The sequence below is a fragment of the Typopeltis vanoorti genome, chromosome 6 (genome assembly GCF_054136105.1).
Source record: "Typopeltis vanoorti isolate ZY-2024b chromosome 6, IOZ_Tvanoo_1.0, whole genome shotgun sequence".
Taxonomy (NCBI): domain Eukaryota; kingdom Metazoa; phylum Arthropoda; class Arachnida; order Uropygi; family Thelyphonidae; genus Typopeltis; species Typopeltis vanoorti.
In genome coordinates this window covers 125302615-125319927 of record NC_143554.1, presented here as the reverse complement: position 1 = coordinate 125319927, position 17313 = coordinate 125302615, and the positions used below count along the sequence as shown (strand labels likewise).

The window sequence follows — 17313 nt, the reverse complement described above, 5'->3', positions numbered from 1 at the left end:
GGAGAGATAAGACAGAACTGAGTTTTATTAGCATTGAAGTTGACGAGGTTATCTGAAACCCCATTGGAGGAGGATGGCTTGGAGATCAGAATTGAAGGTGGTGGTTGATGTTCTGTAGGTTGAGTTGTGTAGAGTGAGGTTTATCAAATGAAAGGGAGGAGTGCAATGTGCAATCATCTGCAAAACTGGGTTGGAGGTCAACTGAAGTAGGTCTTTGATATATATAGCAGGAAGAGGGTTGCAGAAACAAAATGTCTGTGCAAAAGTGGGAGCAGGAGAGTGAGTTGGTAAGAGATGGGTCATCACAATACTTAACAAGTCTAATTGCTCTCCTCTATATTGAATCAAGCATGGTAAGGTAAGGTATAGACTGTCATTTTTTTTGGATTTTTCCAAGGCATGTGACAGGGTGCCACGTGACAAATTGATTTTTTAAGTTGCATCATATGGATTTGGATGTTAGGTTAATGGACTGGATTGGTGATTGGCTCTCTGATAGATATCAGAGTTGTATATGGGGGAGCAATATCAGGTAATAGGAAGGTTACATAAGTCTTGGGACTGCTTATGTATGGGGCCAATATAAAAAAAATTATTGAGGCACACATAAGGAAAACGTTTCCCCTTGACTTGCTATCTCAGTAAAGTTAACAGTCAAGCACATGTGTCATGTAATTTAGTAATATATTGGCTGGTCTGATTGGCTGAGTGGTTAATGTCTACAGCTGAAGGTTCAAATCTCACTGTGGACAGAGATGTTTGCGATTGTCAAAGTGGAAGATGAATTTCATCTTCCTATACAAGACTACCACTCTACATATTGGAGACCCAAAGTGACACAAAAATTCCATATTTGGTCTTTAGAGCAAAGTTCCCAGACCATATAAAAAAGTAAAATAAAAAAATAAACATTAAAATAAAAAAGAACTCCTTACCTTATGCACAGTAAGGATGTACTATAAGCTTACAACCTTTTGTGGGTGAAAGACATAAAAAAACAGAATCGCTAAAATTGGAAACTGGAACATCTTTTCAGAAACACTGTGTACATGCATGTGGAATATATGGACAAATGTTTGAAATGAATGAGAGCTGAGATCAAAATCATTAGAGTTCATTATGCACTAAATCCTTTGCACACAATTATTCTACAAGTGATGGTGCAAAACCCACTGCTGCACATCAATGCCTATCAAGATGCTGTAAAGGTAGTTTTCTGTCAGACTGGAGAAAAAAAAAACAAAGATTTTCACTTTTCACAACAGAAGAAGCTAAGCTCAAAGGAATAATATATCCTAGAATGATCAATCACTGAACTGACTAGAAATGATAATAAAAATTCATAAATTTAAATCAGACCTTTTCCAAAAAGATCTTAAATAGTCTGCCATTTGTCTCATGTATACAGCTATATTGTTGATGTTATTTTAATTCTCTAAATATAGCAACACATTACAAGTAAAATACTGGAAATAAATAGTTTTTCAAACCACAAGTCAAATCATTAATCTGTGACAAAGGAGCCAAAGGAATGATTTTAAATTACACATATATACATTTATTCTCTAATCTTACAATATCTTAGTGAACTGACCTTAATCTTCAAGCAAGTAAAATCACAGTGACTTAAGAAAAAGCTTATAATGCTATGAAATATGTCCAAGAAATATTAACAGTCAAATCCTACACTTACTTGAAACCTCCTGTCAAACTAATGATCATTAACATGGATTATCGTTGCATTGTTGATCTACAGTGGTTCATCTTGCTTGCATCATTGCATTTTTGGATAAATGCCCTGGTAAAGTTCAGTGATAGTTAAGATGTTTTCCACATAAAAATCTTCTAAGAAGAAAACTCCCATCTTATGTTTTTACTTCCTTTCCTCTGTACTTACTGCATATGATGGCAAACAGATTTTTATCTTCCAATTATTCAACTAATGATAATATAGAGATGGTGGTCACACAAGTTAGGTTTACTATATCTCTTTCTCAAAATTGTAGTTGTGGAATCCTAACACAAAGAGAAAAATCATTAAATGCAAAAACAAAATTCACCATTATAATGGGTTGTATGATATACAATTTTCTAACAATCAGCTTTCCAACTGCTCTCACATTCGGAGCAATCATGCACTTTTTTTGCAATAGTTTTTTTTTTTTTTTTTTTTCATACCAACCTCAAACATTAAAAATTGCAAAAACTATGTATAAAAACTGTCTTAGCTTTAAGCTTATATTGTTAATTTTCTGTATTGTGACATCCAAGCAGCCAGTTATTCTTATTCCCTTGTCTAAGTTTGGATGTCATAGAATTCACTATACAGAATACAAAATATAATTAATCAGCCACACAGGGATTCTGTTGGGTGCCTGCATGGCTGATAAAAAGCTATTTCATAAAAAATTTCATTTTATATGTAAAAGCTTGTTAAAAGAGCAATTCATGTATCATCTAAGCCAACTGATACATGAGAAAGGTCTTACTAGGCCAACAGAGTGACACTTGCTCACAACCCAAATTGTCCATGCGAAATTCAACAGTTGCAGGAAGTTCATTAATCAAAGTAAATGTACTCTTTTTAATATATTAATTACTATCTTTTTTTATACTTCTTGAAGTATGTTAAAAACTGATGCAATATAAAAATTCATGAACATACATATAACAAATATTTAAGAAGAACAAAAAATCAAAAATAGTATGCACGGTAAGGTGTATATGGTATAGACTGAGAACAAAGCTGGAATTTCTGTCTCAAGCCACTTCAAATATGCCTATTTCCGCAACATAACAACAGTAAATATCCAGATCTGGATATTTACTGGTTTATTTGTTGTTCTAATAGCAAGGATGGTAGAACTAGGTTTTTTTGTTTGAAGAGTAGTGAATGAGTGGAATAGGTTGCCAGAGTCTGTTGTGGGTGGCATGACTGTGAACGAGTTCAAAGCAAAGCACGATAGATATTGCATCAATGTTGGGTAGTTCTTGACATGGGTTTCCATATCAAGAACTCAAAGCCTCCATGAGTCCTTAGACTCATCGAGGGCATCCCTCAATGAGTCTAAGGACCCCTTATAGTTGTCCGTAATAATAATAATATCTGCAAGAGGTGTATTACATATTGAGAGTCCAGTGTAATTAACACTGCTTATCTAGCTTCCATACGTTAAGATTTTAATAACACTGTCTTACCCTTTTTTAAAATTTTAGGAACATCTCATTATAATAATAATTCATTCAAACATGAATAATTATAAAGGTATTTATTTTTTTAACATCTATATTATAAATTACAAACAGGTTATTTTTTTTAAATTATTAAATATGAATATGAATCCAACATACATCTAGTAGAAACAAAAATTATGAAGTTAAATTTTCAATAATAAAAGAAGGTAATGAGATAAGTGCAACTTTTCTGTTGGAAGAAGTTAGTTTGATGAAACCCGGTTCTATATTTGTTATTTTTAACCATACGCTGGGGCTCCACATGAAGAAGACAACTTGTAACACAAATTCAAGATGTATCGATGAATGCTTGCATTTTAAGGTATGAATGATTCCAAAAATTAGCAGAGATTTCCAACCAATGGTGTACTTCAAACTATTTAAATTTAAAATTTTAATGCAAACAGTTCTAACTACTACAGTTAAAATGCAATCATGCCATCAACCAGAGACTGCTCTAATGGAGATCAGTCAATATATGACAACAGACATTTGTTTGCTTTCTAATTATTGAAAAGCCATTGTTTAATCATATTTGGTCATTCAAACATATAATTAAAATGAAATATATATTGATCTTTAATTGACCATCGCAAAACTTTTTAAACCTTTCAATATCAGAGTTACGCTCAAACCAGTCAAAACTGTCCATCACGTTTTAAGATTGCCAAAACACATTAATGCTTTTTTCCAAACATGCTGGAGTGTACAACATCCCATATGCTTGTGGTCTAAACTATACAGGACAGATGTCGAGAAGCCTCGAAATCCAAAAAAAAGAACATATAGGAGATGTTAATAACAATAGAACAGACAACTCAGGTCTAGCCCATTATTTTGCGATTACTAACCATACCGTAATATAGAGGCTTATTATTTATTTTTGTAAACCTATTTGATTACTGCGCTATTGCATTATCTTTTTTATTCTATATTTTATTTTTTTTACTATTGCATTAGAGTTTATCCAGGTTTATCTACCTTTTGCACTATGAGTTTTATGCCTATGGATACTAGAAATTTGTTTGTTAAGACTGTGCCACCAGTATCGTTTTATTTGGCATATAACTCAGTAATACGGCTGGTTGATTTCTCTCTCTCTCTCTGACACATATTCCTTCAGTAAAATTTAACACTTGTGGTCCAATAACATTTAACTTCACACTTCTGCTATCTTACTTGCTTCCGCTCTTAGGTTCGTATTTATTTAGGAACAGTGCATTGTAAGTTGAAAGATCAGGCAACACTCTGACATATAAATAAAACACATTTATTTACATTAATACCAAAGTACACTAATTAAACGATAGGGAGGTTACTCTCTCTATCTATCCATTAGACTTTAGCGTAAAAAAACAAAATTTCCCTCTTCAATACTAAATAACTATACAATATTATTACTCAATTACTTCTCTGCTTATTAATTCAAATTATTGAAACTCTAATTTACTCACAAAGAGGTTAGCTAGCTATGCCAAGTTATCTCACAAATTATATCCCAATTAATAACAAATCAGAGGACTTTCTCTCTTATAGACACTGCTTATTTCTTGTACCTTATCTCTTAACAGTCCATCTAAACTATTTTTCCTATATTACATAAAAGAAACAGGAAAAAAATAGAAATACACTCACATATGCTGTCTTCTAGGTTGCACACTTTATCAAGGATTTTTCACTAGAGATCTTTCCTCTGTCTCGGGTCTCAGATTTTCTTACTGCAGTGTCTTGCTTCACCTGTGCTTCATCAAGGATTTTTGGCGGGGCTTCGGCTTGCGGAGCTTATGCAGTCTCGCTCAGAAGGCAATGTATTCTCCTCTGGACGTTGAAATTTGCTCCTCGATTATTAGCTTCTGGTAATCTTCCACAACCATATTCAGGATTGAAATAGCCTCAGGTGGATCAGCTTCCCTTTCTCCCCGACATCTGGCTGTATAGTTGTGTCCTGTTTCCGACTGCCGATGATTTTTCGTCAATCATCAATGCCTTTTTACTTCACCATCTCCGGGGCCTTGCGTGAAGTGTTGAGCCCCCTGAAGAATATGATGCGATTCTTTGATCTTCTGTTTCGACGACCCGTTCTTTCTTCTAGATGGACACTGGAACTACTTGTGAATTGCAGTGTCCCTTTTAAGAATGACCTTGACGGTGGACATACACAGAGCTTGTAAACAATGGTTTCAAAACCACTTAGTTGAACAATAACATATAGGTTGGAGTGACATAGCATTTTCTTTTGTTTCTTGCAAACTTTACTCATTCTTTGTTTACTATATCTTGGCCAGGTTAAATTTATCATAGAATTAAATATATTATTTTTACAAACGTTCTTTTTATATTACAACCTTTTGAGATGTGACCTCTGTAAAAGTCTATGTAAAATTCCAAGCTACATCGACTTTTACAATACCATTGATTGGGACAGCAGCTCCTTGCCTTACCTAGAAGAAAATTCGTGTTGTAGAAATTTCAAGGAAGCCATTGTAGTCCTCCGTTCTGGAGAAAATCTTAACAGAAACCAGAGAATGATAATAGCTGACATATGGAAAACCTTAGTAAGATCACTCATGTCTGTCAGAATTTAATTTCGCTCAAAACTACAGAACGTACTCTCATAATAGTGACTAACACAACACGCTCCATGCATGTAATGTTATGCGTTCTGTTTTAATTTTTAATTTATACGATAGTGTTACTCCATTTTCTCTGTACTAGCCACTTTGAGTTTTTTTCTCTTACCGTTATAAGCCCTGAAGAAGCCGGACAGCCCAGTTGGTATTAGATGTTTATATATCATGGTCAATTAAAAATCAATATATATTTCATTTTAATATATATTGAAAAGCCAATTTATAGAACAAACATGCACTTAACTTCAACAATACGGCAACAAAAATATAAAAGAGCATACTACACTACCTTCCATTCCATGAAATACCTTCCATTTCTTATTCTAGTGAGAATAAGCATAGATTAAGCTATGCTTACTCACATTCTTGAATATTAACCACCTTACCGGCCATTATGGATCAAATATGCATATGCATACATTTCGTATCCATCATATATTTCAATGTAATATCAATGGTGTTACAATTTTACTATGAACTTCGCATCCATGGTAACTTGAACGTCTATAGACGTCTTGGCCGGTAGCGTGGGTAATATCAAGCTCTATTTTGTTCTTTGTTTAATTGCTTTATTTCTAATCAAACTCTTAGATTTATAACTTGAAAATGGTTTGAACACTGTCTAGTACACTGTTAATTTGATTCCAGCTGATGTCTCTTTGTTCCATATTAATTTATAAAGAACACATGAGCCTTAATTCAATTATTAATCATCTTTACTAGAAAGTGTGCCTAAATAGATAAACATGCAACTTATTCAATGGGTTCACCATGAAGATTACAGCTAGTGTTTTCATCACCTGCCTATTTTAATAGTTTTTGTCTTTCTGTTGCTGATTTCCCAAATTTGTTGCAGCAATTATTTAATTTGGGTGTGAACTCTTAATTACTTATAACAGATTTAAGAAATTAATCTCATGTGCATAAAGTAAAGAATTAACTTTAGCATTTTCTAGTTGAATATCATGTTTAATACCATTTTTCTAAATAATGTGGTTTATGTAGATTATTAAAAAAAAAAAAAAAAAAAGTGGAGAGTGTGTGCAACCTTATCTTACAGCCAATTTAGCACTTTAGCAATTGCTGATGTGCAATTCAGTATAAGCTTTGTACAACTATTATAAAGTTCTTTTTATACCATGGCAAAGTGGTTAGCATATCAGCTCTCCAGTCAAGAAGCTGTGGTTTCAAATCTTGCCTGGATGTTTGTGATTGCTTTCACCTTCACACATTCATCAAATCAGACAAATATATATATACTCTCACAAGATAGGGTGGGTCACCATGGGAGAAACAGACCCAACCCTCCCACAATGGGAGAGTCCTTCACCCAGCAGTAGAGAAGCTACAGGCTGATTTCATTCATTCATTATACTATACAAATTTAGTGTTTTAAACATCTTTACTGATGACCTTATCATATGCGTTTTGAGATGAACAAAACTTAAAGATCTTTATTATACATGTACAATTTCTCAACCATCTGTTATAAGGTAAATATCTGGCCTTCAGAATCCCAATTTGGTCTTAATTCCCTCCCCAGATTTTATTTTCCTTTTTTTTTTTTCAGTTTTCCCTTCAACTATTCTTCTTAGTACACTTGCAAAAATAGTTCCTGGAATGTATGGAAGTTCTTTTACAATTCTCACATTCTGTAATTCCTTTTTGTATAAACTAGTACAATTAGAGCTCCAATCCAATCTTCTGAAATGTGACTTCTGATAATCTGAATTACACAGCATAGTCAACTGTGAAATTTTTATATCACCATATTTCAGCATTTGCAGAGAATGGATTTGAGCAAGAAGCAACATGGAAGAGCAAAAGAGTAAGACAGACAAGGAAATGGGAGGGTCAGGATGGACACAGAATGAGAAAGGTCAATGCTGAAAGAGGAAGTGTCCGTGTGAGTACACAAGAAAGGAATCGGATGGCCTGAGATGTGAAGGGAATATTTGGGTCTGGAGAAGATTCTGGGATGGAATGAGAGAGAGAAATGAATGACTGGAGGAAAGCATAGAGAAGTCACATGTTAAGTAGAATCAGTGGCTTGTTATAGACCCAGAAATGAACTGCTATTGTTTTTATACAAATGCTAGAATTATTAAAAATGAGGGGAATGAAGCTGTTGCATTGATTGAGTTCATTCAGCCAAAAATTGTTAGAATATGTGTGAGCCACGGTTGGATGAGGATGACATCCTGACAAAAAGAGATGGATAGGTATGATGTTTTTAGTGAAGACAGAAAAGGCAAAAAGGGAAATAGAATAATAATGATAGAAATGGGGTTTTCCCATATAAGGTAGAGATGTATCGAGAGAATACAGAGAAAAATGAAAAAAGCAAAACAATGTATAAAAGTACCTAAAAAAATCATGGGAAGACTTGGGTAGGAATGAAGATAAACATCATGATAGCAAGATGTTCTAGAGATTATCAAAAAGCTTAGTAATGTAAAATCAATAAGAGATGATAAAAGTAATAACATTAAAACTGAACTGAAGATAAAAATATATTAGGTGTCTGAACCAATACTTAATAAAACAGGAAGTGACAGAACAATGATTAAAAATATTCAAGAAGAATATAATGAGGAATAGATATCAATACCTGAGGTAGAAAAAGCCATCAAAAATTACATGGAAAGGCAACTGGATGATATTCCACAAGAAATAAAATAAAATGAAATGAAAAAATAGACAAATATACAGAAGAGTTTTACAGTGGGTGTACTGCATAATTCAGAAGGACAAATTCCAGAAGACTGGTGTAGCGCTTTCTAGTGTCCATCCATCTATAAAAAAAAAAGGGAAATGAAACTAAATGTAAGGTTTAAGGAAGAACCTGCCTATTGAATGTTCCACATACAATTTATGTGGATATATTTGGAAAAAAAAAAAAAAACTTAAACAAGGTGGGTTCAGGCCTAATAGATATCAGATTCACTCAGTGGCGTATTTAGGTATAGGCAGCATAAATTTTGAGGGGCAGCAGAAATTTCCAGGCTCTCATTTTTGTAATTATATTTATATTATGAACTTACGATATAAATAGGTTATGTTTGTAAATCAACATGTTCATTAAATATGGGGAGGGGGCACTTTCTGCAGGCCTAGGGGCAGGAAATACCTAAATATGCCACTGGATTCACTCATTTTAAGACAAATAGTTGAGAAATCATGGACATATAACAAGGTTCAGTATTTAAATTTTAGACATCTGGAAAAGATATAAGATACCAAGAGAAAAGCTGTTCAAAACACACAATTTTTTTACAAAAATTCCTGTGTTAAATGCAGTGAAACTCAAAACTTACAAAGGCTTTGAGTTTGTTAACTAGAAATAATACACGGATACTCTGCTCTTAAACTAAAAACTATTTTAATGTTTAAAATGTGCATACAAAAGGAAAGGAGTTTTCACTTTTTATAAAAAAATGTCCTACCTATATCACTTCGTAGCATTGAGTAAATTCATATCAGGAAAGTTCATAGGTGAGATCGACCTCTGAAAAGAAACAGAATTATCATAATAATAAGAAATTCATTTATACAAAATATGGCAAGAAATTAGCTTCACACATGCATAAATTACTCTCCTGTCATCTAAATTTCCACCACTCCAAAAGCACTTTTTTAAAGTCTTCAGTATTTTTTGGGTAACCCTGGTGCTATTTTCATCCTCCCCATCCATCCTTTTAGAGTAATACCTGGTGGCTGTGAGGAGAGGAATTTATGATACAAAATGTTGTAAAAGAATGAAAAAAAAAAATAATATAAAGGAATGATCCTACATGCAAAGTTTACAGGTGGGGTCATTAGCTCTTATATAAAAGTAGCCTAGTTGTGCAGAAACTTCAAATGCAAAATATGTTTACTTACATTGATAAAGGATTAAACAAGACTAATTTCTTGGCATTTTTATTTTAATTTATAATGTACGTGAAAAAAAAACTTTCTACAACTTACTCTAATCCATAGTGCTTTAATAAGGTATGACATCTTTTCACTACTTGTGTCAAATCATCCCAAAGGTAATGTCGTTTTTTATACTATACTTGTTCAAACGTGTCTCAGCTTGTCTAAACATGAATTTTTAAAGCTTTATAAGTACCGCTAAGCTGAGGCGGCCCCATTCTAAGGAATTCCACCTTGCAAGAACATCATCATCATTATTATTATTATGTAACACCTCCAGGGAGTCCAAGGACTCATCGAGGGAGGGCACCTACTCTACAACTCTGTCTCCACACTCAATCCACCAACTACAACGAACTGCAACTACCATCATCATCTACACCAACACCATCTACTGCCCATCACCACCACTATTATTTTCACTGACAAACACAAACATCCATGCCCACAGCGGATTCGAACCCACAGCCTTTTGGTTGGAGAGCAGATACGCTGACCACTCGGCCAACCAGGCCACCATAAGTTATTGTTTAAATAACCCTTTATCTAGAGGTCAATGAAGAGCACATTAGGCACATCATGCTTTGAGTTCAAAAAAGGCAACAATATTGCTAATGTAAAAAGTGTGCAAGAAGTGTATGGCGATAATGTTTTTAATGTGTTATTTGGAATTTTTGGTTCCAAAAATTTCGACAAGGGTAATTTGGCTTGAAAGACTCCCCTTGCTCTGGGCACCCTGTCTCTCATGATAACAATATGCCTGCTACTGCAAGAAATGCCAATGCAACTGTTGAAGATTTAGCAAAAGATCTTAATCCCCTCATTTCAAGAGTCATCAGCCATCCATTGCCATTTGCAAGAACTTGGAATAGTGTCTAAGCTCAGTTAGTGGGTTCCTCATGAACGAACTGATGAACAACAATCTAAGAGAGCACATCAACATCTGCACTGCTCTTCATTCTTGAGAGGTTCAATCTCCGTTTTTGACTCATGTAGTCACCAGTGATGAAAAGTGGATACTTTACAAGAATGTTAAGTGCCAAAGGTAGTGGGTCCATTCAGGGGTTACAGGTTAAACCTTAACCAAAACAAGAAGGTTTTGTTAAGCGTTTAGTAGGATAAGGCTGGTATTATACACTTTGAACTCTTGCCATAATAATAATAAAATCACAGCTGAAGTACACTATGAACAACTCAATTGACTGAATTAAAAAATTGAAAGAAAAGAGGTGTTCTCTGGTCAATCAAAAAGGTGTTGTTTTTTCACCATGATAATGGTGAAAAAACTTTCACCCTCCTAGTGCAAGAATCACCTGTACCAAGAATGAGGAACTCGGCCGGGAAAAGTTTCCACATCCTCCATATTTTCCTGATCGTGCACCTTCAGATTACCACTTATTTCAAAGTTTGCAAGACTTCATTAATGAAAAACAATACAATACATTAGAGGCACTTAAATTGAGCCTATGTGACTTCTTTGCCTCCAAACCTCCAGAATTCTATAAAATTGGATTATGAAGCTTTCACAATGTTGGAAGAGCATTATATTATAGTTTCACTGCATAAAGGAGGATCCAAGACTATGGTTGCAAATTACCGACCGATCAGCATATCAGGAGTCGTTGTCAAGGTCTTGGAGAAAGTAGTCAAGGAAAAAATACAGGAATGGATTGATGAAAATGAGATACTGTACAGAGGACAGCATGACTTTGTGAAGGGTAGATCATGCCTCAGTAACTTGCTCAAGTTTTATAACAAGGTGACGGCTGAACTGGATAAGGGAAATGGGTTTACAGTGATACTGCTGGACCTGGCAAAGGCGTTTGACAGGATACCACATGGAATTCTAATCCGTAAACTACAACATATGGGAATGGATATAGGGTTGGTGAGATGGATAGCTGGGTGGTTGATGGAGAGATATCAAAGAGTAGTTTATTCAGGAGTAGAGTCCAAAAAACGGCCTGTGACTAGTGGTGTGCCACAGGGTTCTGTTCTTGGACCACTGCTGTTTAATCTGTTCATTAACGATATAGGGAAGGGTCTAAGTGGGACAGTTCATTTGTTCGCTGATGATGCAAAGTTGGGTAGGGCGATAGTGAATGCAGAAGATGTCAAAGTCTTGCAAGATGACTTAGATAGATTGGAGTTCTGGACTAAGGAGAATGGATGTCAATTTAATGTGACAAAATGTAAGGTTATGCATTTCGGAGTGAAAAGATTAGCAGCAGTATACCACATTGGTGGAACTGTACTCCAAGAGATTGATGAGGCCAGGGACTTGGGAGTGTTGGTGGATAGGGAGATGAAGTTTAGGGGGCACATTGCGAAAGTAGCTAAATCAGCTCATCAACTCACTTGGTTGTTGAAAAATACCTTGACGAGCAGAGAAAAACAAGTTATTGTACCTCTGTACCGAGCCCTGATAAGACCTCATCTCGACTACTGTGCCCAGATTTGGTCACCTCGGTTCCTTCTTGATGGGGAGGAGGTTGAGAGGATCCAGAGGCGAGTGACTAAGATGATAGCAGGTCTATGGAATGAACCATATGAGAACAGGTTGAAGATTTGTGGGTTGCAGAAACTAGTTGATAGGCAGAAAAGGGGAGACATGATTGAGACATTCAAATAGCTAAAAGGATTCTATAGGATTAATTCAGATGATATTTTTGAGATCAGGACTGGTGGTGGGAGAACTAGGGGACACCCATGGAAGCTGGGCAAGAGCATGGTTAGCAGGGGTGTTAGAGCTGGGTTCTTTACTTTTAGAGTGGTAAATGAGTGGAATAAGCTGCCAGAGTCTGTTGTGGGTGCTATGACAGTGAGCGAGTTCAAGGCAAGGTATGATAGATACTGTGAGAATGCTGAACAGCTGCGTGAACATGATGTTTAGGGCCTCCATCGATGAGTCTAAGGACTCCTGGAGTAGCCCGTGGTAATAATAATAATAATAATAATAATATAGCATAAATGGAGAATATATACTTAATTAAATTAGCATGTGATTTATCTTTTATATCCTTTCAAAACTTAATACTAAAAACAACGTTACTCTGGGGGATGACCTGATATATAGGATACGTGTGACTTCTGTATTACTTAAATGTTAGTATCTATTCTGTTCTTTAGAACCTTAGTTTTACTGCTGTTGACTGCTAATCCAATCAGTGCTGCATTTTTACATAATTATATAACTGGTTTTGGGCAGTCTGAATGTTAAGAGTCAATTAGTATATCATCTGCAAAACGGACTATTTATTACCACAATTCATCTGAAGCAAACCACCAGTCAAGCCATATTTACATATGATACCCAGACATAGAACATTGGTATTCAACAAGTAGTTAATATTATCAACAGCTTTGGGACAAAAGGCCTGTGAACAATATTAGGATATACATGGCAACATACTTCACCTACATTCAGTGCTCTTGCTCTCTACATGCCAACCCAATGGACACAGAAGAAGACAAAGAGAACAATTTTGGCAAAATATATAAACAAAATTCTGTTTGAAGAAGTGGCTCATGAACTATCTGACATTTACCATTTGGCACAAAATAGAGCAACTTGGCTCACTTTCATCCACCAAACAATCTTCATGAGTTTTTGTCATATCAATATTTCTGTATATATTTCCCCATTCATACATGCATAAATTATATTTTAATGTCCTTAGACTTTCATATGCTGCTGATGTAATAATTTTTCATATTATTCCATTCTTTCCCTTTGCTTTCATTCTCTTGCATTTTTCAGATCTGAAATATCAGATATGACAATATTGGAATGCTAATATGCAACTAATTTGAAGGAAAACTGTTGATAGGAGATTAGTAACAATATAATCTTCATCATGTGGTAACTGTCATAGTAGCCTGTACACCCCCCCCCCTCTTGATGGTACATATCAGGAAACAGATTGTGGAGCATCCAGTTTTTCACGCGCCACAGATCTGGTCACTTTCGCCGAATGTCCTCCCTCAGACGCCTTAAAACCTGGCAGTAGAACTCGCTATTGACGGTCTGGCCCCTGAAGACAAATTCTCGATGCACAAGCCGCGAATGTCGATGTCACATGGCTTTGTCTCAGGGTCGTACCCGTACACTCAAGTTTCGTCAGTGGTAATGATCCTCGACGTGAAGGATGGGTCATCCACAGCACGCTGACGGAGTTCTTGGCAGACTTTGATGCGGTGTTCCTTCTGCTTCTGGGTCAGTAGCCTGGGGACGAATTTGGCAGCAACACGGTGCATGTTCAAATCACATGTGAGGATTGCCTGGACTGTTCCGTATGCCACACCGACAATGGCAGCAATGCTATGGAGTGTTCTCTGATGATCCTCATGCACAAGTTGCCGAATCGTTTCGACATTTTTGCAGGTTGAGCTCGTTGAAAGTCTTCCTGATCTCTCATCGTCTTCCAGTGATGTTCTTCTGCTCTTGAAGGACGCGTGCCACTCAAAACACCTCGAACGACTCATTGCAGCATCGCCGTAAACTTGTCGAATCATGTCAAACGTCTCTGTGGCAGATTTGCCCAGTTTCATGCAGAATTTCACATTTGTCCTTTGTTCTAATTTGCTGTCCATGATGAAATCGCAGATGTGGTAACGCAGGTGGTCAGAATAGCATCAGTTGCACAGCTCCCAATGTACACAAGACGATGTCTTTTGGCACACTGACTTATGAAGGTAGGTGCTCCCTGTGAATGTGCGTGCCATCTGTTGGCGTGTTACAAACCTAGTCTCGAAACTTTTTGATACCACCTCGTATAAGGGAAAGTAATTTTTGGCAGCAATTAGATCTACCAAGTTAGAAAAATAATTGGCAGTGGTGATGTACAGGGTGTTCGGGATAAATTTGACATATTTATAATTAATTATATTTTTCCGTAAGTTACATGTATTAACACACACTTCTCTTCATTTAAAAGTTTGGACCCTTCTTCATTCATATACAAGATGTCAGAAAGGATGGATAGCTGGAACCCACCTGAATCATGGAAGAGAATAACTTGTATCATGATGATTCGTGCCCGCCATCAAAATAAGGATATTACGACTGCTGCCCAATGCTCCCTGAATACAGTAAAAACAATCAGGCATGAACTAGAGACTTGCAATGGTGACTACGAGGATGTAGCAAGAAGAAAGATCCCTAGCAGACGATCTGATTGCGTTCGTACAGCAGAATTCCTCGCAAATCTGCAGGAACAGGTGTTGAAGAACCCTGGCATTGGAATTCGGGCTTTGTTCATGGAGTTGCTAACTGTAGTCAAGCCCTGGATAACAAGGGTAGCCAATGGTAGGCCGTATGTATGGCAGCAGGATTCGGCCCCTTGCCACACCTCTGGGAAAAGTCAAAAATGGTTGTCTGAAAATTTCTACGACTTCACCAGTCCAAATGTTTGGCCTCCAAACTCCCCAGACCTTAACCCCATGGATTATTTTGTATGGGGCGCAGTTGAAAAAGACACCAATCGCACTTCCAGTAATATAAAAGCCCAGTTAATGGATAAAATTAAAACAGTTTTTGCGGCCCTTCCCAGGGAGACTGTAGCATCAGCTTGTTCGAGGTTCCGAAGCAGAATTGAAGCTGTGATCGATGCTAATGGTGGTTATTTTGAGTAAATCTTGTTGATAGTATTGTAATTAACTCTGCCTGTAATGTTTTTTTGTCAATTCATTAAATTTAATAGATACAAAGAAGATTTTCTTTTTCCTTACCAAACTGTCAAATTTATCCCGAACACCCTGTATAGTTGAGAGTATAGTACAATTATTGGAATATTATGCAAGGGGTATTCTATTTTCAAGAGGATACACAGATTAAGATTAGGACAGAAGGTCTATCTGCTGATGACAGCAAAAGAAAGGCAGAAGTTCAGCAGAAAGGTATATATATATATATATATATATATATATATATATATATATATAGAAGAGAAAATGCATTTAGAGCTATCTGGTGTGAGACAGGGCAAAACGTAAAGTTGACTGCTACCCACAGAGTGGAATGGAATATGAAGAGACATGTTTCAGCAAATAATAATATAATAGGAGGAAAGGAGACATTGGAAAAGGGAAGAAAATTTGCACAACTACTAAAATAAAAACCTCAAACAGCATGTGATGGAGGAAAACTAGGGTTTAATAGACTGATCATGGAGTCTTGTTGACATGGGAAGTGACTGAAAATGTGGAACTTTCAGTTAAGAGGAGGTGTGTATATATATATATATATGTGTGTGTGTGTGTGTGTGTGTGTGTGTGTGTGTGTGTGTGTGTGTGTGTGTGTGTGTGTGTGTGTGTGTGTATGGAACTACAGAGCTGGTGATTACAAAATAACTCAGGAACTAGTTTTAAGCAGTGCTGTGGCATAAGAAACAAGGATGTCAGCTATACATGGTGTATGGTCAAAGGATGTTTGAATAAAATAGTATCAGAGGAAAGAGGCAATGACAAAAAAGAATGTTGTGGAAGGAATATAAAGAGACCTGTGATCAGCAAGCTCAACAGTGAAGATGTGAAGCGAGTGATATGGATAAGAGGGGTGGCTGAGGAGCAGTCATCAAAGCACAGGAAAGGAGTGACCAGCATCTTGCAAAAAAAAAAAAAAAAAAAAAAAAAAATCAGATGAAAGGAAATTAGCTGAGCAGGCTAAATGAAATCCCAAAGAGTTATTTTGCTGAGAAGCAAGTAAAACAAAACTGATTATGGAAAGATAACTTTAATGAATGCAGATGACAAAGGTGACAGATGTAAAAGAAATATTTAACTACTATGCAACTGCTAGCCCTTGTTGGTCGAGCAGTTAGCATATTTGGTCTCTGACCAAAAGGCTGCAGGATTTGAATCCTGACACAGGCATCGATATCTACTTGTGAATATCTTTAGGTAGAAGATGAATTTCAATATTGCTTGTAAGACCACAGTCCCACTTACTGGGGGACCTAAAGTGACTTGAAAAAGTTTGTTTGGTTTCTAGAGCAGGGTTTTTAGACTATGTAAAAAATACTTAGCCTGCCTGTGGTTCAAATATACTATAGATTACAAAAAATGTTGGAAGTTTATTTTGCACTTGGTCAGACTATAATAAATTTAGTTTAATCCTTTGTTCAAGTGTAAGCAAACAAAGTTTGCGCCTGAAAATATCTTCGGTAAGGTGGTAGATCCCCTTGGCAACTCGTAGCAAAGGTGGACCAAACTCTCATCACTCCTTGCCTCGTTATCTCCCACAATGCAATGCACATCTCCTTGCAGACATGTATACTGCCATGCATTAAGGGAAGGGCCACTACCCAGACCGGTTTCGACCTTTATTGAGGTCTCGTCAGTGGGAGGCAGACCCAGAGTGGTGATACTAAGGCAAAAGCAATGGAGAGGTCATATCTACCACTCTGGGTCTGCCTTCCACTGACGAGACCTCAATAAAGGTCGAAACCGGTCCGGGTAGTGGCCCTTCCCTTAATGCATGGCAGTATACATGTCTGCAAGGAGATGTGCTTTGCATTATGGGAGATACTGA

General features: G+C 36.3%; 2 protein-coding genes across 5 annotated transcripts in view; both read right to left on the bottom strand.

The window, feature by feature from the left end:
• LOC150105909 (uncharacterized) overlaps nt 1-17313 on the bottom strand; it is a 327762-nt gene that overhangs the window by 268672 nt on the left and 41777 nt on the right. For all 4 annotated transcript variants that reach the window (XM_090393671.1, XM_090393672.1, XM_090393670.1 and 1 more), the window contains 2 exons: nt 9311-9372; nt 1694-2016 (listed from right to left, as the gene is read on the bottom strand). The gene's annotated coding sequence lies outside the window, so the exon portion shown is untranslated. The remainder of the gene's footprint in view (nt 1-1693; nt 2017-9310; nt 9373-17313) is intronic.
• On the bottom strand, nt 13893-14375 carry LOC150105910 (uncharacterized). Its single transcript, XM_090394591.1, has 2 exons — nt 14328-14375; nt 13893-14057 (listed from the first exon to the last, which is right to left on the bottom strand). The coding sequence occupies exons 1-2, from the start codon at nt 14373-14375 to the stop codon at nt 13893-13895; spliced, it is 213 nt and encodes a 70-aa protein (XP_090250717.1).